This window comes from Mobula hypostoma, unplaced genomic scaffold (genome assembly GCF_963921235.1).
Source record: "Mobula hypostoma unplaced genomic scaffold, sMobHyp1.1 scaffold_91, whole genome shotgun sequence".
Classification (NCBI taxonomy): Eukaryota; Metazoa; Chordata; class Chondrichthyes; order Myliobatiformes; family Myliobatidae; genus Mobula; species Mobula hypostoma.
In genome coordinates this window covers 259,797-286,047 of record NW_026948190.1, presented here as the reverse complement: position 1 = coordinate 286,047, position 26,251 = coordinate 259,797, and the positions used below count along the sequence as shown (strand labels likewise).

Sequence of the window (26,251 nt, the reverse complement as noted above, 5' to 3'; positions counted from 1 at the left end):
ACTGTAGCCTGGGGGTACATCCCGTCCGGTCCCGGTGACTTATCCAACTTGATGCTTTCCAAAAGCTCCAGCACATCCTCTTTCTTAATATCTACATGCTCAAGCTTTTCAGTCTGCTGGAAGTCATCCCTACAATCGCCAAGATCCTTTTCCATAGTGAATACTGAAGCAAAGTATTCATTAAGTATCTCTGCTATCTCCTCCGGTTCCAGACACACTTTTCCACTCAAACAACAGGAATTCTGCAGATGCTGGAAATTCAAGCAACATGCATCAAAGCTGCTGGTGAACGCAGCAGGCCAAGCAGCATCTGTAGGAAGAGGTGCAGTCGGCGTTTCAGGCCAAGACCCTTCGTCAGGACTTTTCCACTGTCACATTTGATTGGTTCTATTCTCTCAGGTCTTATCCTCTTGCTCTTAACATACTTGTAGAATGCCTTGTAGAATGGCTCTCCTGATTTCTTTCTTGAGCTCCTTCCTGCTAGCCTTATAATCTTCTAGCTCTCTATCAATACCTAGCTTTTTGAACCTTTCGTATGCTCTTCTTTTCTTCTTGACTAGATTTACAACAGCGTTTGCACACCACGGTTCATGTACCCTAACATTTCATTGGAATGTACCTATGCAGAACTCCACGCAAATATCCCCTGAACATTTGCCACATTTCTTCTGTACATTTCCCTGAGAACATTTGTTTCCAATTTATGCTTCCAAGTTCCTGCCTGATAGCCTCATATTTCCCCTTACTCCAATTAAACGTTTCCCTAACTTGTCTGTTCCTATTCCTCTCCAATACTATGGTAAAGGAGATAGAATTGTGATCACTATCTCCAAAATGCTCTCTCACTGAGAGATCTGACACCTGACCAGGTTCATTTCCTAATACCAGATCACGTACAGCCTCTCCTCCTGTAGGCTTATCTACATATTGTGTCAAGAAACCTCCTTGAACACAGCTGTGAGGGGATCCAGGAGTGCCCCTATTAACTGTTTGCAGAGAGACATTTATCATGGATGGTTTGTTTGGAAAGGAGAGAGAGACAGAGGTATTTACCACCGATATGTTGCTTTTGAAAAGAGAGAGAGAGAGGGATGAAGATTGACGGTTGGACTGTCACTTTAAGGCATTGGAAGTAACTTTGGATTTTTACTGAGTTTGGAGTTGGAGACAGCACCGAGCAGCTGGAAGGTTGCTATGGTGACCAAAGGCTGGGTTAATTAATGGACAATCGATGTTTTGATTTTCAGCTGGTTGTTGATGTTACTTCCAAGGACTTGTTGCCTACTTGTACTCCTTTACAGACAAAGGCGGGAGGGACTCTTTGAATGACAGGTGATGCTCAGCCTGGTGAAATAAATAGGAGGTCAGATGATACAGACCTCAGGACACATGATCTGGACACTGAATGAGCATCGTTGTGCCCACAGAGAAAGTGGGTTGTGGAGGATCGATCAGGCGGATTGATCCAAATTGCTGTTCCATCGGTGAAGAAGAGGTTGACTGGTGGGGAGTTGTCTATGTGTCCACCCTCGCCTGGGTGATAGCTCCACCACAGAAGACCGGTCCTCCTGGTTAAAGTCACAGTCGGTGACTTGTGAAGGATTTCGGAGGACGACGAGAAGATCGACGGTATCAACTCACCTGAAGACTCAACTCACTCTCTCTCTCTCTCCATCGCTGTTCAACTAAATACCACGAACTGGACTGAACTGAACTTTACTCCACTTCGTAAGACTGTATCTTTTTACCCCTAGACTTAAAGAAGTTTGGTTTTTCATACATATATATTCCACACTTACTTTTATATATAATCATTGCTAACCCGTGTGATTTATCTACATTTATATCACTGTATTGCGTAGTTACTAATAAATATTATTAGTTTATAGCAATACTGGACTCCAAAGTGGTTTCTATTTCTGCTGGTTTCTTTATCCCCGTCATGGGCTTCTTGAACACACCTAACAAACGCCACCCCATCTTAACGCCTCACTTTAGGGACATGCCAATTGATATTTGCGAAATTAAGATCTCCCACCACAACAATCCTGTTATTATTATACCTTTCCGGAATCTGTCTCCCTATCTGCTCCTTGATGTCCTTGTTACTATTGAGATGTCTATAAAAAACATCCAGTAGAGTTTTTGACCCCTTCCTGTTTCTAACTTCCACCCACAGGGACTCAGTGGACAATCCCTCCATGACTTCCACCTTTTCTGCAGCTGTGACACTATCTCTGATCAGCAGTACCACAACCCCACCTCTTTTGCCTCCCTCCCTATCCTTTCTGAAACATCTAAAGCCTGGCACTCTAAGTAACTATTCCTGCCCCTGAACCATCCAAGTCTCTGTAACGGCCACAACATCATTGCTCCAAGTATTGATCCATGCTCTAAACTCATCCACTTTGTTCATAGTACTCCTTGCATTAAAATAGACACATCTCAAACCCTTACTCTGAGCGTGTCTCTTCCCGATCACCTGCCTATCCTCCCTCTCGCACTGTCTCAAAGCTTTCTCTATTTGTCATCCAACCTCCCTTTCCTCCGTCACTTCAGTTCAGTTCCCATCCCCTAGCAATTCTAGTTTAAACTCTCCCCAATAGCCTAGCAAACCTCGCTGCCCGGATATTGGTCCCCCTGGGATTCAAGTGCAACCCGTCCTTTTTGTACAGGTCACACCTGCCCTAAAAGAGGCAGATATCTGAATCGCTGCCCCCTGCTCCAATCCCTCAGCCACGCATTTATCCTCCACCTCATTCTATTCCTGTTCTCACTGTCAGGTGGCACAGGCAGTAATCCCGAGATTACTACCTTTGCGGTCCTGCTTCTCAACTTCCTTCCTAACTCCCTGTAGTCTGTTTTCAGCACCTCCTCCATTTTCCTACTTATGACGTTGGTACCAATATGTACAACGACCTCTGGCTGTTCTCCTTCCCACTTCAGGATATCGTGGACATGATCAGAAACATCCTGGACCCTGGCACCTGGGAGGCAAACTACCATCCGAGTTTCTTTCCTGCATCCACAGAATCGCCTGTCTGACCCCCCTAACTATAGAGTCCCCTATCACTGCTGCCTCCCTCTTCCTTTCCCTACCCTTCTGAGCCACAGGGCCAGGCTCTGTGCCAGAGGCACGGCCACTGTTGCTTCCCCCAGGCAGGCCGTCTCCCCCAACAGTACTCAAACAGGAGTACTTATTGTTAAGGGGTACAGCCACTGGGGTACTCTCCAGTACTTGACTCTTTCCCTTCCCTCTCCTGACTGTGACCCACATATCTGTCTCCCGAGTCCCCGGTGTGACTACCTGCCTATAGCTCCTATCTATCACCTCCTCGCTCTCTCTGACCAGACGAAGGTCATTGAGCTGCATCTCCAGTTCCCCAACCCGGTCCCTAAGAAGCTGCACTTGGACGCAGCTGGCACAGATGTGGCCGTCCGGGAGGCTGGGATTCTCCAGGATCTCCCACATCCGACACCGAGCCCAGAACACTGGCCTCACACACTTACCTCCTGTCTGTATTCTACTCGGGCATCCTACTTCGCCTCGCCCCGTTGAGCCAAAGCCCTCCCACTCTGTCTCCCTCTACTCCATCCCCCGCTTTTCCTATGAACGTTGCGGCTGGCTGATGCGGTTGCAACGAAGCCCCTCGTCGCGCCCACTGCACAGGACGCCGAACTCCGAGGGCGAGAGGCGGCCCTGTGTTGGGACGGGTTGAAATCCGGGCCCAGATTGAAAAGGCAGGGGGTGGGAGATCAGGGGCGACGGTGAGGCGCGGTACCCCACGGTGGTCACTCGGCTCCGCGCTGCCCCGAGGCTGCGGTCTGCTCGGGCTCTGTGTCGGCAGACCCAGCTCTCGTTCAGGGAGCTGTTCCCTTGCACTGGTTGATCCTGCGATTTGTTTTTTTCATTTTCATCTCACCCTGCACATCCCATGTCTGCAGTCTTTTCTTCAATGGGTTTCTCCTGGGCAACTTTGCTTCACGGCAGATGAATCTCGAGGTTGCACGTACTTTGACAGCGAGTGAGCTTCGAACGTGGCCTTGAGTTTGGGGGTGAGTCCGCATCTGGCAGGCTCACCGGTTGGAGAGGTACGCGGGAAGGGTGGGAGAGTGGGCACGGCCCCCCACAGACGGGGAGCAGAGTGTCCGGTGACTGTCATGTGTGTGTGTGTGTGTGTGAGAGAGAGAGAGAGAGGGAGAGGTGGGTGTGAGACACAGGGAGAGAGTCGTGACTCTGTCTGTGAGAGAAGGAGAGAGTCAAGAGAGCTGTGCGTGAGACACAGAGAGAATAGTGAGACAGGGGGGAGAGTAGAGAGAGATGTGTGTGTGTGAGAGAGAGACAGTCGAGAGAGAGGTGTGTGAGGCACAGTGATAGAATAGTGAGACTGGGAGAGAGATAGGGAGAGAGTAGAGAGAGATGTGTGTGTGTGTGAGAGAGAGAGAGAGAGTGAGTCGAAAGAGCTGTGTGTGAGACACAGTCAGAGTCATACTTTATTGATTCTGGGGGAAATTGGTTTTTGTTACAGTTGCACCATAAATAATAAATAGTAATAAAACCATAAATAGTTAAATAGTAATATGTAAATTATGCCTGGATATAAGTCCAGGACCAACCTATTGGCTCAGGGTGTCTGACCCTCCAAGGGAGGAGTTGTAAAGTTTGATGGCCATAGGCAGGAATGACTTCCTATGACGCTCAGTGCTGCATCTCGGTGGAATGAGTCTCTGGCTGAATGTACTCCTGTGCCCACCCAGTACATTATGTAGTGGATGGGAGACATTGTCCAAGATGGCATGCAAATTGGACAGCATCCTCTTTTCCGACACCACCGTGAGAGAGTCCAGTTCCATCCCCACAACATCACTGGCCTTACAAATGAGTTTATTGATTCTGCTGGTGTCTGCTACCCTCAGCCTGCTGCCCCAGCACACAACAGCAAACATGATCGCACTGGCCACCACAGACTCGTAGAACATCCTCAGCATCGTCCGGCAGATGTTAAAGGACCTCAGTCTCCTCAGGAAACAGAGACGGCTCTGACCCTTCTTGTAGACAGCCTCAGTGTTCTTTGACCAGTCCAGTTTATTGTCAATTCGTATCCCCAGGTATTTTGTAATCCTCCACCATGTACACACTGACCCCCTGGATGGAAACAGGGGTCACCGGTGCCTAGAATAGTGAGACTGTGAGAAAGAGAGGGGGAGAGAGATGTGTGTATGTGAGAGAGGGTTGAGAGAGCTGTGTATGAGACGCAGTGATAGAATAGTGAGACAGAGAGAGATGTGTGTGAGACACAGGACGAGAACAGTGAGACTGTGTGTGTGCGAGAGAGAGAGATGTGTGGAGAAAGCCGGGAGAGAGGTGCGCGAGACGGGCAGAAAATAGAGTGAGTGTGCGAGAGAGATTTGGGAGAGAGTAGAGTGGTCAGTGTGTGAGACACAGGGAGACAACAGTGAGATTGTGTCAGGGAGAGAGTAGAGGGAGGTGTGCATGAGACAAGAGAGAGGGGATAGTGAGACTGTGTCAGACAGACAGTGAGACAGAGTAACAGACCAGTGTGCAAGGCAGAGGGAGGGATTCAGAGAGGCAGAGGAGAGTCTAAATAGAGTACGAGAGGGAGATCAGAGAGAAACTGTTTATCCGTGACTGTGTGTGGGTGTGTGTGTGTCAGAGGGCGAGAGCTCTGTGCGTGACTCAGCAATCTCCTGCAGGTGAAACTGGACTTGCCAACACACCCTTGTTCACTCACCCTCCCAGACAATAGCGTATGACGTTGTGAGCCTCAGGAACAAATATGCACGGTACTTGCTCGAGATATTTATCAGTGTCAGCTAATGTGACAGGGGTGTGTGTCAGTATTTACAGAGGTCCCGGGGAGTGTGTCTGTATTTACAGGAGATCCTGGGGACAGTGTCTGTATTTACAGGGGATCCCGGGGAGTGTGTCAGTATTTACAGGGGATCCTGGGGAGTGTGTCTGTATTTACAGGGGGTCCCGGGGAGTGTGTCAGTATTTACAGGGGGATCCCGGGGAGTGTGTCAGTATTTACAGGGGATCCCGGGGAGTGTGTCAGTATTTACAGGGGGATCCCGGGGAGTGTGTCTGTATTTACAGGAGATCCTGGGGACAGTGTCTGTATTTACAGGGTCCCGGGGAGTGTGTCAGTATTTACAGGGGGATCCCGGCGAGTGTGTCAGTATTTACACGGGGTCCCGGCGAGTGTGTCAGTATTTACACGGGGTCCCGGGGAGTGTGTCAGTATTTACAGGGGTCCCGGGGAGTGTGTCTGTATTTACAGGGGATCCCGGGGAGTGTATCAGTATTTACCGGGGGATCCTGGGGAGTGTGTCAGTATTTACAGGGGGTCCCGGGGAGTGTGTCTGTATTTACAGGGGATCCCGGGGAGTGTGTCAGTATTTACAGGGGGTCCCGGGGAATGTGTCTGTATTTACAAGGGATCCCGGGGAGTTTGTCAGTATTTACAGGGGGTCCCGGGAGTGTGTCAGTATTTACACGGGGTCCCGGGGAGTGTGTCAGTATTTACAGGGGATCCTGGGGAGTGTGTCTGTATTTACAGGGGGTCCCGGGGACAGTGTCTGTATTTACAGGGTCCCGGGGAGTGTGTCAGTATTTACAGAGGTCCTGGGGAGTGTCAGTATTTACACGGGGTCCCGGGGAGTGTCAGTATTTACACGGGGTCCCGGGGAGTGTGTCAGTATTTACAGGGGATCCCGGGGAGTGTGTCTGTATTTACAGGGTCCCGGTGAGTCTGTCAGTATTTACACGGGGTCCCGGGCAGTGTGTCTGTATTTACAGGGTCCCGGGGAGTGTGTCAGTATTTACACGGGGTCCCGGGGACAGTGTTTGTATTTACAGGGGATCCCGGGGAGTGTGTCAGCATTTACAGGGGATCCCGGGAAGTGCGTAATTATTTACAGGGGATCACGGGGAGTGTGTCAGTGTTTACATTTGGTCACAGGGAGTGTGTCTGTATTTACAGGGGGTCCTGGGGAGGGTGTCTGTATTTAAAGGGGGTCCCGGGGAGTGTGTCAGTATTTACAGGGGGTCCCGGGGAGTGTGTCTGTATTTACAGGGGGTCCCGGGGAGTGTGTCAGTATTTACAGGGGTCCCGGGGAGTGTGTCAGTATTTACAGGGGTCCCGGGGAGTGTGTCAGTATTTACAGGGGGTCCTGGGGAGTGTGTCAGTATTTACAGGGGATCCCGGGGAGTGTGTCAGTATTTACAGGGGATCCCGGGGAGTGTGTCAGTATTTACAGGGTCCCGGGGAGTGTGTGAGTATTTACAGGGGGTCCCGGGGAGTGTGTCTGTATTTACAGGGGATCCCGGGGAGTGTGTCAGTATTTACAGGGGATCCTGGGGAGTGTGTCAGTATTTACAGGGGGTCCCGGGGAGTGTGTCAGTATTTACAGGGGGTCCCGGGGAGTGTGTCAGTATTTACAGGGGATCCCGGGGAGTGTGTCAGTATTTACCGGGGGATCCTGGGGAGTGTGTCAGTATTTACAGGGGGTCCCGGGGAGTGTGTCTGTATTTACAGGGGATCCCGGGGAGTGTGTCAGTATTTACAGGGGATCCTGGGGAGTGTGTCTGTATTTACAGGGGATCCCGGGGAGTGTGTCAGTATTTACACGGGGTCCCGGGGAGTGTGTCTGTATTTACAGGAGATCCTGGGGACAGTGTCTGTATTTACAGGGTCCCGGGGAGTGTGTCAGTATTTACAGAGGTCCCGGGGAGTGTGTCTGTATTTACAGGAGATCCTGGGGACAGTGTCTGTATTTACAGGGTCCCGGGGAGTGTGTCAGTATTTACACGGGGTCCCGGGGCATGTGTCAGTATTTACACGGGGTCCCGGGGAGTGTGTCAGTATTTACAGGGGTCCTGGGGAGTGTGTCAGTATTTACAGGGGGTCCCGGGGAGTGTGTCAGTATTTACAGGGGATCCCGGGGAGTGTGTCAGTATTTACAGGGGATCCTGGGGAGTGTGTCTGTATTTACAGGGGGTCCCGGGGAGTGTGTCAGTATTTACAGGGGGATCCCGGGGAGTGTGTCAGTATTTACAGGGGATCCCGGGGAGTGTGTCTGTATTTACAGGAGATCCTGGGGACAGTGTCTGTATTTACAGGGTCCCGGGGAGTGTGTCAGTATTTACAGGGAGATCCCGGCGAGTGTGTCAGTATTTACACGGGGTCCCGGCGAGTGTGTCAGTATTTACACGGGGTCCCGGGGAGTGTGTCAGTATTTACAGGGGTCCCGGGGAGTGTGTCTGTATTTACAGGGGATCCCGGGGAGTGTATCAGTATTTACCGGGGGATCCTGGGGAGTGTGTCAGTATTTACAGGGGGTCCCGGGGAGTGTGTCTGTATTTACAGGGGATCCCGGGGAGTGTGTCAGTATTTACAGGGGGTCCCGGGGAATGTGTCTGTATTTACAAGGGATCCCGGGGAGTTTGTCAGTATTTACAGGGGGTCCCGGGAGTGTGTCAGTATTTACACGGGGTCCCGGGGAGTGTGTCAGTATTTACAGGGGATCCTGGGGAGTGTGTCTGTATTTACAGGGGGTCCCGGGGACAGTGTCTGTATTTACAGGGTCCCGGGGAGTGTGTCAGTATTTACAGAGGTCCTGGGGAGTGTCAGTATTTACACGGGGTCCCGGGGAGTGTGTCAGTATTTACAGGGGATCCCGGGGAGTGTGTCTGTATTTACAGGGGGTCCCGGGGAGTGTGTCAGTATTTACACGGGGTCCCGGGGAGTGTGTCTGTATTTACAGGGTCCCGGGGAGTGTGTCAGTATTTACACGGGGTCCCGGGGACAGTGTTTGTATTTACAGGGGATCCCGGGGAGTGTGTCAGCATTTACAGGGGATCCCGGGAAGTGCGTAATTATTTACAGGGGATCACGGGGAGTGTGTCAGTGTTTACATTTGGTCACAGGGAGTGTGTCTGTATTTACAGGGGGTCCTGGGGAGTGTGTCTGTATTTACAGGGGGTCCCGGGGAGTGTGTCAGTATTTACAGGGGGTCCCGGGGAGTGTGTCTGTATTTACAGGGGGTCCCGGGGAGTGTGTCAGTATTTACAGGGGTCCCGGGGAGTGTGTCAGTATTTACAGGGGTCCCGGGGAGTGTGTCAGTATTTACAGGGGGTCCTGGGGAGTGTGTCAGTATTTACAGGGGATCCCGGGGAGTGTGTCAGTATTTACAGGGGATCCCGGGGAGTGTGTCAGTATTTACAGGGTCCCGGGGAGTGTGTGAGTATTTACAGGGGGTCCCGGGGAGTGTGTCTGTATTTACAGGGGATCCCGGGGAGTGTGTCAGTATTTACAGGGGATCCTGGGGAGTGTGTCAGTATTTACAGGGGATCCCGGGGAGTGTGTCAGTATTTACAGGGGATCCTGGGGAGTGTGTCTGTATTTACAGGGGGTCCCGGGGAGTGTGTCTGTATTTACAGGGGATCCCGGGGAGTGTGTCAGTATTTACAGGGGGTCCCGGGGAATGTGTCTGTATTTACAAGGGATCCCGGGGAGTTTGTCAGTATTTACAGGGGGGCCCGGGAGTGTGTCAGTATTTACACGGGGTCCCGGGGAGTGTGTCTGTATTTACAGGAGATCCTGGGGACAGTGTCTGTATTTACAGGGTCCCGGGGAGTGTGTCAGTATTTACAGAGGTCCCGGGGAGTGTGTCTGTATTTACAGGAGATCCTGGGGACAGTGTCTGTATTTACAGGGTCCCGGGGAGTGTGTCAGTATTTACACGGGGTCCCGGGGCATGTGTCAGTATTTACACGGGGTCCCGGGGTGTGTGTCAGTATTTACAGGGGTCCTGGGGAGTGTGTCAGTATTTACAGGGGGTCCCGGGGAGTGTGTCAGTATTTACAGGGGGTCCCGTGGAGTGTGTCAGTATTTACAGGGGATCTGGGGAGTGTGTCTGTATTTCTGGGGGTCCCGGGGAGTGTGTCAGTATTTACAGGGGGTCCCGGGGAGTGTGTCAGTATTTACAGGGGATCCCGGGGAGTGTGTCAGTATTTACAGGGGGATCCCGGGGAGTGTGTCTGTATTTACAGGGGATCCTGGGGAGTGTGTCTGTATTTACAGGGTCCCGGGGAGTGTGTCAGTATTTACAGGGGGATCCCGGCGAGTGTGTCAGTATTTACACGGGGTCCCGGCGAGTGTGTCAGTATTTACACGGGGTCCCGGGGAGTGTGTCAGTATTTACAGGGGATCCCGGGGAGTGTGTCTGTATTTACAGGGTCCCGGGGAGTGTGTCAGTATTTACACGGGGTCCCGGGGAGTGTGTCTGTATTTACAGGGGTCCCGGGGAGTGTGTCAGTATTTACACGGGGTCCCGGGGACAGTGTTTGTATTTACAGGGGATCCCGGGGAGTGTGTCAGTATTTACAGGGGATCCCGGGAAGTGCGTAATTATTTACAGGGGATCACGGGGAGTGTGTCAGTGTTTACATTTGGTCACAGGGAGTGTGTCTGTATTTACAGGGGGTCCCGGGGAGTGTGTCTGTATTTACAGGGGGTCCCGGGGAGTGTGTCAGTATTTACAGGGGGTCCCGGGGAGTGTGTCTGTATTTACAGGGGGTCCCGGGGAGTGTGTCAGTATTTACAGGGGTCCCGGGGAGTGTGTCAGTATTTACAGGGGGTCCTGGGGAGTGTGTCAGTATTTACAGGGGATCCCGGGGAGTGTGTCAGTATTTACAGGGTCCCGGGGAGTGTGTCAGTATTTACACGGGGTCCCGGGGAGTGTGTCTGTATTTACAGGGGATCCCGGGGAGTGTGTCAGTATTTACAGGGGATCCCGGGGAGTGTGTCAGTATTTACAGGGGATCCCGGGGAGTGTGTCAGTATTTACAGGGGATCCTGGGGAGTGTGTCTGTATTTACAGGGGGTCCCGGGGAGTGTGTCAGTATTTACAGGGGATCCTGGGGAGTGTGTCTGTATTTACAGGAGATCCTGGGGACAGTGTCTGTATTTACAGGGTCCCGGGGAGTGTGTCAGTATTTACAGGGGGTCCCGGGGAGTGTGTCTGTATTTACAGGGGATCCCGGGGAGTGTGTCAGTATTTACAGGGGGTCCCGGGGAATGTGTCTGTATTTACAGGGGATCCCGGGGAGTGTGTCAGTATTTACAGGGGATCCCGGGGAGTGTGTCAGTATTTACACGGGGTCCCGGGGCATGTGTCAGTATTTACACGGGGTCCCGGGGTGTGTGTCAGTATTTACAGGGGTCCTGGGGAGTGTGTCAGTATTTACAGGGGGTCCCGGGGAGTGTGTCAGTATTTACAGGGGATCCCGGGGAGTGTGTCAGTATTTACAGGGGATCGGGGGAGTGTGTCAGTATTTACAGGGGGTCCCGGGGAGTGTGTCAGTATTTACAGGGGATCCCGGGGAGTGTGTCAGTATTTACAGGGGATCCCGGGGAGTGTGTCAGTATTTACAGGGGTCCCGGGGAGTGTGTCTGTATTTACAGGGGGTCCTGGGGAGTGTGTCTGTATTTACAGGGGGTCCCGGGGAGTGTGTCTGTATTTACAGGGGGTCCCGGGGAGTGTGTCAGTATTTACAGGGGGTCCCGGGGAGTGTGTCAGTATTTACAGGGGTCCCGGGGAGTGTGTCAGTATTTACAGGGGGTCCCGGGGAGTGTGTCAGTATTTACAGGGGATCCCGGGGAGTGTGTCAGTATTTACAGGGGATCCCGGGGAGTGTGTCAGTATTTACAGGGTCCCGGGGAGTGTGTCAGTATTTACAGGGGGTCCCGGGGAGTGTGTCTGTATTTACAGGGGATCCCGGGGAGTGTGTCAGTATTTACAGGGGATCCCGGGGAGTGTGTCTGTATTTACAGGAGATCCCGGGGAGTGTGTCTGTATTTACAGGGTCCCGGGGAGTGTGTCAGTATTTACAGGGGGATCCCGGGGAGTGTGTCAGTATTTACACGGGGTCCCGGGGAGTGTGTCAGTATTTACACGGGGTCCCGGGGAGTGTGTCAGTATTTACAGGGGTCCCGGGGAGTGTGTCTGTATTTACAGGGGATCCCGGGGAGTGTGTCAGTATTTACAGGGGGATCCCGGGGAGTGTGTCAGTATTTACAGGGGGTCCCGGGGAGTGTGTCTGTATTTACAGGGGATCCCGGGGAGTGTGTCAGTATTTACAGGGGATCCCGGGGAGTGTGTCAGTATTTACAGGGGATCCCGGGGAGTGTGTCAGTATTTACAGGGTCCGGGGAGTGTGTCTGTATTTACAGGGGGTCCTGGGGAGTGGTGTCTGTATTTACAGGGGTCCCGGGGAGTGTGTCAGTATTTACAGGGGGTCCCGGGGAGTGTGTCTGTATTTACAGGGGGTCCCGGGGAGTGTGTCAGTATTTACAGGGGTCCCGGGGAGTGTGTCAGTATTTACAGGGGGTCCCGGGGAGTGTGTCAGTATTTACAGGGGGTCCTGGGGAGTGTGTCAGTATTTACAGGGGATCCCGGGGAGTGTGTCAGTATTTACAGGGGATCCCGGGGAGTGTGTCAGTATTTACAGGTGTCCCGGGGAGTGTGTCAGTATTTACAGGGGTCCCGGGGAGTGTGTCTGTATTTACAGGGGATCCCGGGGAGTGTGTCAGTATTTACAGGGGGTCCCGGGGAGTGTGTCAGTATTTACAGGGGGTCCTGTGGAGTGTGTCAGTATTTACAGGGGGTCCCGGGGAGTGTGTCAGTATTTACAGGGGATCCCGGGGAGTGTGTCAGTATTTACAGGGGATCCCGGGGAGTGTGTCTGTATTTACAGGGGGTCCCGGGGAGTGTGTCAGTATTTACAGGGGGTCCCGGGGAGTGTGTCAGTATTTACAGGGGTCCCGGGGAGTGTGTCAGTATTTACAGGGGGTCCCGGGGAGTGTGTCTGTATTTACAGGAGATCCTGGGGACAGTGTCTGTATTTACAGGGTCCCGGGGAGTGTGTCAGTATTTACAGGGGGATCCCGGCGAGTGTGTCAGTATTTACACGGGGTCCCGGGGAGTGTGTCAGTATTTACACGGGGTCCCGGGGAGTGTGTCAGTATTTACAGGGGTCCCGGGGAGTGTGTCAGTATTTACAGGGGATCCCGGGGAGTGTGTCAGTATTTACCGGGGGATCCTGGGGAGTGTGTCAGTATTTACAGGGGGTCCCGGGGAGTGTGTCTGTATTTACAGGGGATCCCGGGGAGTGTGTCAGCATTTACAGGGGATCCCGGGAAGTGCGTAATTATTTACAGGGGATCACGGGGAGTGTGTCAGTGTTTACATTTGGTCACAGGGAGTGTGTCTGTATTTACAGGGGGTCCTGGGGAGGGTGTCTGTATTTACAGGGGGTCCCGGGGAGTGTGTCAGTATTTACAGGGGGTCCCGGGGAGTGTGTCTGTATTTACAGGGGGTCCCGGGGAGTGTGTCAGTATTTACAGGGGTCCCGGGGAGTGTGTCAGTATTTACAGGGGTCCCGGGGAGTGTGTCAGTATTTACAGGGGGTCCTGGGGAGTGTGTCAGTATTTACAGGGGATCCCGGGGAGTGTGTCAGTATTTACAGGGGATCCCGGGGAGTGTGTCAGTATTTACAGGGTCCCGGGGAGTGTGTGAGTATTTACACGGGGTCCCGGGGAGTGTGTCTGTATTTACAGGGGATCCCGGGGAGTGTGTCAGTATTTACAGGGGATCCTGGGGAGTGTGTCAGTATTTACAGGGGATCCCGGGGAGTGTGTCAGTATTTACAGGGGATCCTGGGGAGTGTGTCTGTATTTACAGGGGGTCCCGGGGAGTGTGTCTGTATTTACAGGGGATCCCGGGGAGTGTGTCTGTATTTACAGGAGATCCTGGGGACAGTGTCTGTATTTACAGGGTCCCGGGGAGTGTCTCAGTATTTACAGGGGGTCCCGGGGAGTGTGTCTGTATTTACAGGAGATCCTGGGGACAGTGTCTGTATTTACAGGGTCCCGGGGAGTGTGTCAGTATTTACAGGAGATCCTGGGGACAGTGTCTGTATTTACAGGGTCCCGGGGAGTGTGTCAGTATTTACACGGGGTCCCGGGGAGTGTGTCAGTATTTACACGGGGTCCCGGGGAGTGTGTCAGTATTTACAGGGGGTCCCGGGGAGTGTGTCTGTATTTACAGGGTCCCGGGGAGTGTGTCAGTATTTAAAGGGGGTGCCGGGGAGTGTGTCAGTATTTACAGGGGGTCCCGGGGAGTGTGTCTGTATTTACAGGGGGTCCCGGGGAGTGTGTCTGTATTTACAGGAGATCCTGGGGACAGTGTCTGTATTTACAGGGGGTCCCGCGGAGTGTGTGAGTATTTACACCTGGTCCCGGGGAGTGTGTCAGTATTTACAGGGGATCCCGGGGAGTGTGTCTGTATTTAGAGGGGATCCCGGGGAGTGTGTCAGTATTTACAGGGGATCCCGGGGAGTGTGTCAGTATTTACAGGGGATCCCGGGGAGTGTGTCAGTATTTACAGGGGGTCCCGGGGACAGTGTCTGTATTTACAGGGTCCCGGGGAGTGTGTCAGTATTTACACGGGGTCCCGGGGAGTGTGTCAGTATTTACAGGGGGTCCCGGGGAGTGTGTCAGTATTTACAGGGGATCCCGGGGAGTGTGTCAGTATTTACAGGGGGTCCCGGGGAGTGTGTCAGTATTTACAGGGGATCCCGGGGAGTGTGTCTGTATTTACTGGGGGTACCGGGGAGTGTGTCAGTATTTACAGAGGGTCCCGGGGAGTGTGTCTGTATTTACAGTGGATGCTGGGGAGTGTGTCAGTATTTACAGGGGGTCCCGGGGAGTGTGTCAGTATTTACAGGGGATCCCGGGGAGTGTGTCTGTATTTACAGGAGATCCTGGGGACAGTGTCTGTATTTACAGGGTCCCGGGGAGTGTGTCAGTATTTACAGGGGATCCCGGGGAGTGTGTCAGTATTTACAGGGGATCCCGGGGAGTGTGTCAGTATTTACACGGGGTCCCGGGGAGTGTGTCAGTATTTACAGGGGTCCCGGGGAGTGTGTCTGTATTTACAGGGGGTCCCGGGGAGTGTGTCAGTATTTACAGGGGGTCCCGGGGAGTGTGTCAGTATTTACAGGGGATCCCGGGGAGTGTGTCAGTATTTACAGGGGGTCCCAGGGAGTGTGTCAGTATTTACAGGGGGTCCCGGGGAGTGTGTCTGTATTTACAGGGGATCTGGGGAGTGTGTCTGTATTTCTGGGGGTCCCGGGGAGTGTGTCAGTATTTACAGGGGTCCCGGGGAGTGTGTCTGTATTTACAGGGGGTCCTGTGGAGTGTGTCAGTATTTACAGGGGGTCCCGGGGAGTGTGTCGTTATTTACAGGGGGTCCCGGGGAGTGTGTCAGTATTTACAGGGGGTCCCGGGGAGTGTGTCAGTATTTACAGGGGGTCCCGGGGAGTGTGTCAGTATTTACAGGGGATCCCGGGGAGTGTGTCAGTATTTACAGGGGGTCCCGGGGAGTGTGTCAGTATTTACAGGGGATCCCGGGGAGTGTGTCAGTATTTACAGGGGATCCCGGGAAGTGTGTAAGTATTTACAGGGGATCCCGGGGAGTGTGTCAGTATTTACAGGGGTCCCGGGGAGTGTGTCTGTATTTACAGGGGGTCCTGGGGAGTGTGTCTGTATTTACAGGGGGTCCCGGGGAGTGTGTCAGTATTTACAGGGGGTCCCGGGGAGTGTGTCTGTATTTACAGGGGGTCCCGGGGAGTGTGTCAGTATTTACAGGGGTCCCGGGGAGTGTGTCAGTATTTACAGGGGTCCCGGGGAGTGTGTCAGTATTTACAGGGGGTCCCGGGGAGTGTGTCAGTATTTACAGGGGATCCCGGGGAGTGTGTCAGTATTTACAGGGGATCCCGGGGAGTGTGTCAGTATTTACAGGGTCCCGGGGAGTGTGTCAGTATTTACACGGGGTCCCGGGGAGTGTGTCTGTATTTACAGGGGATCCCGGGGAGTGTGTCAGTATTTACAGGGGATCCCGGGGAGTGTGTCAGTATTTACAGGGGATCCCGGGGAGTGTGTCAGTATTTACAGGGGATCCTGGGGAGTGTGTCTGTATTTACAGGGGGTCCCGGGGAGTGTGTCAGTATTTACAGGGGATCCCGGGGAGTGTGTCTGTATTTACAGGAGATCCTGGGGACAGTGTCTGTATTTACAGGGTCCCGGGGAGTGTGTCAGTATTTACAGGGGGTCCCGGGGAGTGTGTCTGTATTTACAGGAGATCCCGGGGAGTGTGTCAGTATTTACAGGGGTCCCGGGGAGTGTGTCAGTATTTACAGGGGATCCCGGGGAGTGTGTCAGTATTTACAGGGGGTCCCGGGGAGTGTGTCAGTATTTACACGGGGTCCCGGGGAGTGTGTCAGTATTTACAGGGGTCCCGGGGAGTGTGTCAGTATTTACACGGGGATCCCGGGGAGTGTGTCAGTATTTACAGGGGATCCCGGGGAGTGTGTCAGTATTTACAGGGGATCCCGGGGAGTGTGTCAGTATTTACAGGGGGTCCCGGGGAGTGTGTCAGTATTTACAGGGGGTCCCGGGGAGTGTGTCTGTATTTACAGGAGATCCTGGGGAGTGTGTCTGTATTTACAGGGGGTCCCGGGGAGTGTGTCAGTATTTACAGGGGTCCCGGGGAGTGTGTCAGTATTTACAGGGGATCCCGGGGAGTGTGTCTGTATTTACAGGGGATCCCGGGGAGTGTGTCAGTATTTACAGGGGGTCCCGGGGAGTGTGTCTGTATTTACAGGGGATCCCGGGGAGTGTGTCAGTATTTACAGGGGGTCCCGGGGAGTGTGTCAGTATTTACACGGGGTCCCGGGGACAGTGTCTGTATTTACAGGGTCCCGGGGAGTGTGTCAGTATTTACACGGGGTCCCGGGGAGTGTGTCAGTATTTACAGGGGGTCCCGGGGAGTGTGTCAGTATTTACAGGGGGTCCCGGGGAGTGTGTCTGTATTTACAGGAGTCCCGGGGAGTGTGTCAGTATTTACAGGGGTCCCGGGGAGTGTGTCAGTATTTACAGGGGGTCCCGGGGAGTGTGTCAGTATTTACAGGGGTCCCGGGGAGTGTGTCAGTATTTACAGGGGGTCCCGGGGAGTGTGTCAGTATTTACAGGGGATCCCGGGGAGTGTGTCAGTATTTACAGGGGATCCCGGGGAGTGTGTCAGTATTTACAGGGGGTCCCGGGGAGTGTGTCAGTATTTACAGGGGATCCCGGGGAGTGTGTCAGTATTTACAGGGGATCCCGGGGAGTGTGTCAGTATTTACAGGGGGTCCCGGGGAGTGTGTCTGTATTTACAGGGGGTCCCGGGGAGTGTGTCAGTATTTACAGGGGGTCCCGGGGAGTGTGTCAGTATTTACAGGGGGTCCCGGGGAGTGTGTCAGTATTTACAGGGGTCCCGGGGAGTGTGTCAGTATTTACAGGGGATCCCGGGGAGTGTGTCAGTATTTACAGGGGGTCCTGGGGAGTGTGTCAGTATTTACAGGGGATCCCGGGGAGTGTGTCAGTATTTACAGGGGATCCCGGGGAGTGTGTCAGTATTTACAGGGTCCCGGGGAGTGTGTCAGTATTTACACGGGGTCCCGGGGAGTGTGTCTGTATTTACAGGGGATCCCGGGGAGTGTGTCAGTATTTACAGGGGATCCTGGGGAGTGTGTCAGTATTTACAGGGGATCCCGGGGAGTGTGTCAGTATTTACAGGGGATCCCGGGGAGTGTGTCTGTATTTACAGGGGGTCCCGGGGAGTGTGTCAGTATTTACAGGGGATCCCGGGGAGTGTGTCTGTATTTACAGGAGATCCTGGGGACAGTGTCTGTATTTACAGGGTCCCGGGGAGTGTGTCAGTATTTACAGGGGGTCCCGGGGAGTGTGTCTGTATTTACAGGAGATCCTGGGGACAGTGTCTGTATTTACAGGGTCCCGGGGAGTGTGTCAGTATTTACAGGAGATCCTGGGGACAGTGTCTGTATTTACAGGGTCCCGGGGAGTGTGTCAGTATTTACACGGGGTCCCGGGGAGTGTGTCAGTATTTACAGGGGTCCCGGGGAGTGTGTCAGTATTTACACGGGGTCCCGGGGACAGTGTCTGTATTTACAGGGTCCCGGGGAGTGTGTCAGTATTTACACGGGGTCCCGGGGAGTGTGTCAGTATTTACAGGGGGTCCCGGGGAGTGTGTCTGTATTTACAGGGGGTCCCGGGGAGTGTGTCTGTATTTACAGGGGATCCCGGGGAGTGTGTCAGTATTTACAGGGGGTCCCGGGGAGTGTGTCAGTATTTACAGGGGGTCCCGGGGAGTGTGTCAGTATTTACAGGGGATCCCGGGGAGTGTGTCTGTATTTACAGGGGATCCCGGGGAGTGTGTCAGTATTTACAGGGGGTCCCGGGGAGTGTGTCTGTATTTACAGGGGATCCCGGGGAGTGTGTCAGTATTTACACGGGGTCCCGGGGACAGTGTCAGTATTTACAGGGTCCCGGGGAGTGTGTCAGTATTTACACGGGGTCCCGGGGAGTGTGTCAGTATTTACAGGGGGTCCCGGGGAGTGTGTCAGTATTTACAGGGGGTCCCGGGGAGTGTGTCAGTATTTACAGGGGGTCCCGGGGAGTGTGTCAGTATTTACAGGGGGTCCCGGGGAGTGTGTCTGTATTTACAGGGGGTCCCGGGGAGTGTGTCAGTATTTACAGGGGTCCCGGGGAGTGTGTCAGTATTTACAGGGGTCCCGGGGAGTGTGTCAGTATTTACAGGGGGTCCCGGGGAGTGTGTCAGTATTTACAGGGGATCCCGGGGAGTGTGTCAGTATTTACAGGGGATCCCGGGGAGTGTGTCAGTATTTACAGGGTCCCGGGGAGTGTGTGAGTATTTACACGGGGTCCCGGGGAGTGTGTCTGTATTTACAGGGGATCCCGGGGAGTGTGTCAGTATTTACAGGGGATCCCGGGGAGTGTGTCAGTATTTACAGGGGATCCCGGGGAGTGTGTCTGTATTTACAGGGGGTCCCGGGGAGTGTGTCTGTATTTACAGGGGATCCCGGGGAGTGTGTCAGTATTTACAGGGGGTCCCGGGGAATGTGTCTGTATTTACAAGGGATCCCGGGGAGTTTGTCAGTATTTACAGGGGGGCCCGGGAGTGTGTCAGTATTTACACGGGGTCCCGGGGAGTGTGTCTGTATTTACAGGAGATCCTGGGGACAGTGTCTGTATTTACAGGGTCCCGGGGAGTGTGTCAGTATTTACAGAGGTCCCGGGGAGTGTGTCTGTATTTACAGGAGATCCTGGGGACAGTGTCTGTATTTACAGGGTCCCGGGGAGTGTGTCAGTATTTACACGGGGTCCCGGGGCATGTGTCAGTATTTACACGGGGTCCCGGGGTGTGTGTCAGTATTTACAGGGGTCCTGGGGAGTGTGTCAGTATTTACAGGGGGTCCCGGGGAGTGTGTCAGTATTTACAGGGGATCCCGGGGAGTGTGTCAGTATTTACAGGGGATCCTGGGGAGTGTGTCAGTATTTACACGGGGTCCCGGGGACAGTGTCTGTATTTACAGGGGATCCCGGGGAGTGTGTCAGTATTTACAGGGGCTCCCGGGGAGTGTGTCAGTATTTACAGGGGGTCCCGGGGAGTGTGTCGGTATTTACAGGGGGGTCACAGGGAGTGTGTCTGTAATTACAGGCGGTCCCGGGGAGTGTGTCTGTATTTACAGGGGGTCCTGGGGAGTGTGTCTGTATTTACAGGGGGTCCCGGGGACAGTGTCTGTATTTACAGGGTCCCGGGGAGTGTGTCAGTATTTACAGAGGTCCTGGGGAGTGTCAGTATTTACACGGGGTCCCGGGGAGTGTGTCAGTATTTACAGGGGATCCCGGGGAGTGTGTCTGTATTTACAGGGTCCCGGTGAGTGTGTCAGTATTTACACGGGGTCCCGGGGAGTGTGTCTGTATTTACAGGGTCCCGGGGAGTGTGTCAGTATTTACACGGGGTCCCGGGGACAGTGTTTGTATTTACAGGGGATCCCGGGGAGTGTGTCAGCATTTACAGGGGATCCCGGGAAGTGCGTAATTATTTACAGGGGATCACGGGGAGTGTGTCAGTGTTTACATTTGGTCACAGGGAGTGTGTCTGTATTTACAGGGGGTCCTGGGGAGGGTGTCTGTATTTAAAGGGGGTCCCGGGGAGTGTGTCAGTATTTACAGGGGGTCCCGGGGAGTGTGTCTGTATTTACAGGGGGTCCCGGGGAGTGTGTCAGTATTTACAGGGGTCCCGGGGAGTGTGTCAGTATTTACAGGGGTCCCGGGGAGTGTGTCAGTATTTACAGGGGGTCCTGGGGAGTGTGTCAGTATTTACAGGGGATCCCGGGGAGTGTGTCAGTATTTACAGGGGATCCCGGGGAGTGTGTCAGTATTTACAGGGTCCCGGGGAGTGTGTGAGTATTTACACGGGGTCCCGGGGAGTGTGTCTGTATTTACAGGGGATCCCGGGGAGTGTGTCAGTATTTACAGGGGATCCTGGGGAGTGTGTCAGTATTTACAGGGGATCCCGGGGAGTGTGTCAGTTTTTACAGGGGATCCTGGGGAGTGTGTCTGTATTTACAGGGGGTCCCGGGGAGTGTGTCAGTATTTACAGGGGATCCTGGGGAGTGTGTCTGTATTTACAGGAGATCCTGGGGACAGTGTCTGTATTTACAGGGTCCCGGGGAGTGTGTCAGTATTTACAGGGGGTCCCGGGGAGTGTGTCTGTATTTACAGGAGATCCTGGGGACAGTGTCTGTATTTACAGGGTCCCGGGGAGTGTGTCAGTATTTACAGGAGATCCTGGGGACAGTGTCTGTATTTACAGGGTCCCGGGGAGTGTGTCAGTATTTACACGGGGTCCCGGGGAGTGTGTCAGTATTTACAGGGGTCCCGGGGAGTGTGTCAGTATTTACACGGGGTCCCGGGGACAGTGTCTGTATTTACAGGGTCCCGGGGAGTGTGTCAGTATTTACAGGGGGTCCCGGGGAGTGTGTCTGTATTTACAGGGGGTCCCGGGGAGTGTGTCTGTATTTACAGGAGATCCTGGGAACAGTGTCAGTATTTACAGGGGGTCCCGCGGAGTGTGTGAGTATTTACACCTGGTCCCGGGGAGTGTGTCTGTATTTACAGGGGGTCCCGGGGAGTGTGTCAGTATTTACAGGGGATCCCGGGGAGTGTGTCAGTATTTACAGGGGATCCCGGGGAGTGTGTCAGTATTTACAGGGGATCCCGGGGAGTGTGTCAGTATTTACACGGGGTCCCGGGGACAGTGTCTGTATTTACAGGGTCCCGGGGAGTGTGTCAGTCTTTACAGGGGGTCCCGGGGAGTGTGTCAGTATTTACAGGGGGTCCCGGGGAGTGTGTGAGTATTTACACCTGGTCCCGGGGAGTGTGTCTGTATTTACAGGGGATCCCGGGGAGTGTGTCAGTATTTACAGGGGATCCTGGGGAGTGTGTCAGTATTTACAGGGGATCCCGGGGAGTGTGTCTGTATTTACAGGGGATCCTGGGGAGTGTGTCTGTGTTTACAGGGGGTCCCGGGGAGTGTGTCAGTATTTACAGGGGGATCCCGGGGAGTGTGTCTGTATTTACAGGGGATCCCGGGGAGTGTGTCAGTATTTACAGGGGGTCCCGGGGACCGGCACCGACCCATACCGTCTGGCACCGGCTGCGTCGCAAGAGTCGCCGGTCAGCGGTTTGAACTCAGCTCTCGGGACTCCGGCTGCGGATTCCCCCACTCCCACCCCGGGGTCTACTCCCGGCGCTTTCCGCCACGAGTGTGTACAGCGGCGAGGCAGCCGGGGGTTGTTTGAGGTCGGAGTCTTCCCTCTCCTACTTGAGCTGCTGGCCGCGGCCGACGGGCCCCGTCTGCCCGGAGCGACTGGTTTTAAGGGGCCGGCGCCCCGTTTCCTGTCAGTAGGATCGGCTCCGCCGGGCTTAGGTGCAAAGCCATACGTGAAGGCCGGGAGCTGGACTTGCTTGTCAGAGGCTAGTTGAGGCGCACGCCACTGGGAGCATTTAATAGGCAAGTGGAAGCTTCTCTCCCACGACCACCCCCGGGGTATAGCAGCCTTAAGGAACCATCTACTGTAACTCTCCCTGAAGCCCGGCACCCCTACGGGCGCATAAACCACCGACGGCAGCTCGCCAGTGTCCCCTGTCCGGGTCCAGTCTTTCCATTTGCCCCCCGCCCATCTTCGAAGATCCTTCCCCCTCCCGGGGTGGGGGGCCTTTGTTGGCCTCTCCGTAGCTCCGGGGCGTATCGGGACGGGGCGGCTCGACCCAGGTCCGGAACCTCCTCCTCCTCTCGGGGCCGCCCGCGGCGGAGTTAACGCTTTGATAATCTATCTACTTCGACTTCAAACTACTACTACTACTACGTCGACTCAGGCCCTGGGGGCCGGCGTCGGGCACGATGACGGACTCTCCACTTCTCCCTCTCCCTCATCAGTGTGGTCAGTTCATCTACATTAGCCGCGCCGCTGTCTTCCAGGAGCGTGTTGACCATAGTCTTGGGAGGGCGCCCAGGGTTCATCCTCCTGTGCTTGGGCTCCCATATGATGACCGGACTGGCAGGTACCTCGGGGTGGTGTAGACAGTGCCCCCCCCCCCGGCTAGTTGCAGACTTCTCGCCTCGATTTTAGTGGTGAGCATCGGTAGGTCGTCGTAGAGCAAAGAGGTCCTTCTGCAGCTGTACAGGGCCCTGGGGAGACCACACCTGGAGTATTGTGTACAGTTTTGGTCTCCAAATTTGAGGTAGGACATTCTTGCTATTGAGGGAGTACAGTGTAGGTTCACGAGGTTAATTCCCGGGATGGGGGGACTGTCATATGTCGAAAGATTGGAGCGACTGGGCTTGTATACTCTGGAATTTAGAAGGCTGAGAGGGGATCTTATTCAAACATATAAGATTATTAAGGGATTGGACACGCTGGAGGCAGGAAACATGTTCCCGCTGATGGGTGAGTCCAGAACCAAAGGCCACAGTTTAAGAATAAGGGGCAGGCCATTTAGAACGGAGTTGGGGAAAAACTTTATCACCCAGAGAGTGGTGGATGTATGGAATGCTCTGCCCCAGAAGGCTGTGGAGGCCAAGTCTCTGGATGCTTTCAAGAAAGAGTTGGATAGAGCTCTTAAAGATAGCAGAGTGAAGGGATTTGGGGAGAAGGCAGGAACTGGATACTGATTGTGGATGATCAGTCATGATCACAGTGAATGGCGGTGCTGGCTCGAAGGGCCGAATGGCCTACCCCTGCACCTATTGTCTATTGTCTATTGTTATAGAGCTCGATGTTCATCATGTGCTGTTGCCAGCTCACGTCAAGAGCCACCCGGAGCATTCGTGTATAGCAACCATCCAGAGACTTTCTCATAGTCTTGGTGAGTGTCCACGTCTCGCATCCGTACGTGAGAATGGACTCTACGACTGCTATGAAAATCCTCTTTTTAAACCCTCTGATCTGGTTCGACTCCAGATTTCCTTAATGTTGTTCATAGCCCTTCCGTATCTTTATGTCCTTCTCCGAACTCATCGTTCTCGACCCGAGGTACTTGCAGTCAGAGACTTTCTTAATGGTATCGTTCTCTACGGTCTTGAGAGTACCTTCGTCGCAGTTAAAGGCCGTGTGCGCTGTCTTCTCAGCGTTCAGGTGAAGTCCAACTTTACTGCACTCAGTTTCCACTTTTGTCAGTAGCTGCTGTGCTTCCATCTGGGCAGAGAGCAGGACTTCAAAAGCTGCCGCCTTTTTGGGGCACCCGCCTTTTGTAGATGCCCTCGGTGGTTGGGGAGGGGGTGGTCGTGGTTGCTGTGCCCGCGGTTAGAATGGGTCTCCGCCGCGCATCCGCAGAAATCTGCTAGATGGCCAATTTACCGCGTTCCCTCGGACCCCCGAGGGAGGGGAGGCGGTGGCAGGAGAAGGATCCACGGCCGTGGTTGTCCTTGCCCTTGTCGCCTTCTGGGCGGCGTCTTTAAAAGACGGGGTGACCCTTCCACCCCCCCCCATCTACCCGCCCACCCACCCCGAGCCATTGTCGATACTCTTCAGAGATCGTCTGCCCGGCGTCGGTGGTCGCGTAGCCCCCAGGACTTGTGATCTCCCACGGCTGCGCCTGACCCTGATCGGGGGGGGGGGGGCTGGGGGGTGCTACACCTGGTCCGGGGCGACCTGCAGGCCAGCGGAGGGAAGGGGCGCCCTGCACCTCCTTTGGGGGAGACGCGCCCCAACCCCGCCACCCAAGGGACCGAACAGTGCTGTGACAGCGCACCAAAAGAGAAGGCCACCACCCCCCCCCCCCGGCTCACAGAGGTCACTGGCGTGGCGGTGAGGGTCACACGGGTTGGTTCAAGAGCCGAACGGCCGAGGGGTGGTGGGGGCGCGAAGTCGCTCCTCTCGACGCTGGCGGCCCGGGACTTCAGACTTGCGGGACTCCGACCCGAAGACGGCGTGGCCCGGGTGGTGGGGGATGGAAACATGGAAAACCTACGGCGCAATACAGGCCCTTCGGCCCACAAAGCTGTGCTGAACACGTCCCTACCTCAGAACTACCTAGACTTACCCACAGCCCTCTATTTTTCTAAGCTCCATCTACCTATCCAGGAGTCTCTTAAAAGACCCCATCGTTTCCACCTCCACCACAATCGCCGGAAGCCCATTCCACGCACTCACCACTCTCTGCGTAAAAAACATACCCCTGACATCTCCTCTGTACCTACTCCCCAGCACCTTAAACCTGTGTGCTCTTGTGGCAACCATTTCAGCCCTCTGACTATCCACACGATCAATGCCTCTCATCATCTTGTACAGTTATATCAGGTCACCTCTCATCCTCCGTCACTCCAAGGAGAAAAGGCCGAATTCATTCAACCTGTTCTCATAAGACATGCTCCCCAATCCAGGCAACATCCTTGTAAATCTCCTCTGCACTCTCTCTACAGTATCCACATCCCTCCTGTAGTGAGGCGACCAGAACTGAGCACAGTACTCCAAGTGGGGTCTGACCAGGGTCCTGTATTGCTGCAACATTACCTCTCGGCTCTTAAACTGAATTCCACGATTGATGAAGGCCAATGCTGTCTTAACCACAGAGTCAACCAGCGCGGCAGACGATGGACATTGTCTTCCTGACACTTAACCTACTGTAGATCCCATGGGTGGAGGGGAAGGGAGGGAGGGAGAGTGAGGAGGAGGGAGGGAGAGAAAGAAAGAGAGAGGCAGCAGAGGGAGAGACAGAGTAAAAGAAGTGAGAAGGAGGGAGGGAGGGAGGTGAGAGAGGAGAGATCGGAGGCGGAGTAACTATGGCGCTAAACGGCGACTCCTTTTCGGCAACAGCTCTATTTCCATCTTTAATACCTTTATTTTTCCCTTCCAGGGTTCTTTCGAAGACCCTGACCCGGAGTTACACGCTGACTTCGGTTCTTTGCAGGAACGGGACCCGCTCTCCTGCTTCCATAACTGGCCGTTGTTTGGCACGCCAGGGGCTCGTCCGGAGAGTCCGGCTCGTGTTTGGAAGCCGAGGATCTCGGGGCTCTGGAGACGGGGCGGATCGAGGGTCGTTGTCACGGCGGGAGACTCGTGTGTCGTCGGGGAGGCCGGGACGTCTTCCGCTGTGGGCCCCAAGACCCGAGGTCTCTGCGATCTTCGGGCGCAGAGCTGGGGGAGGAAAAAGCGACGTAACGGACTTTGTAACATCGTGAACCAGCGTGTTAAGTCTCCCCGCTCGCTGGGAAAACGGAGATACCCCTCTCTCCCTTATTAGGGAGAGAGAGGGAGCCTGCGGTATGTCGAATACCGGGTGAAACGCGAAGTCTTTGGGGCAACTATGTGTCTGTGTCTTTATTGATGCTTTGCTCACGCTTGAGTGCTCGGTGATGGGTGCCGATGCTTTTTTTTTTGCCGGCGGGGGCAGGAGGATTGTTGCTCGCAGCCGCTTAAACGTGGGAGGGAGGGGAGCTCGGTGGGGGGGAGAGACTTTGGGGTTCTGACATCTAACTGTCGTTCATTCTTTGGGGGCACTCCTCTGTTTTCGTGGATGTTTGCAAAGAAAAAAAACATTTCAGGATGTATATTGTATACACTTCTCTGACATTAAATTCGACCTTTGAATCTTTGAGAGAGAGAGAGAGAAAAAACGAGGGGGTGTGTGGATACTGAAATGGAAGACAGAGAGAGAGAGAGGGAGGAAGGGGAGAAGAGAAGGGTAGGGGGAAGGCGAGGCAGGGAGAGGGGGAGTGAGAGAGGGAGGGTAGAGAG

General features: G+C 54.1%; 1 protein-coding gene across 2 annotated transcripts in view; it reads left to right on the top strand.

Moving 5' to 3' along the window:
- clp1 (cleavage factor polyribonucleotide kinase subunit 1) overlaps window positions 1-25,841 on the top strand; it is a 47,277-nt gene extending 21,436 nt beyond the window's left edge. The window contains exon 4 of one of the 2 annotated variants that reach the window (XM_063039644.1): window positions 25,371-25,841. In XM_063039644.1, coding sequence (XP_062895714.1) covers window positions 25,371-25,757 — 387 coding nt within the window. In that variant the 3' untranslated portion in view covers window positions 25,758-25,841. The remainder of the gene's footprint in view (window positions 1-25,370) is intronic. The other variant, XM_063039643.1, reaches the window with a different exon arrangement.
- Window positions 25,842-26,251: the final 410 nt, after the last annotated feature.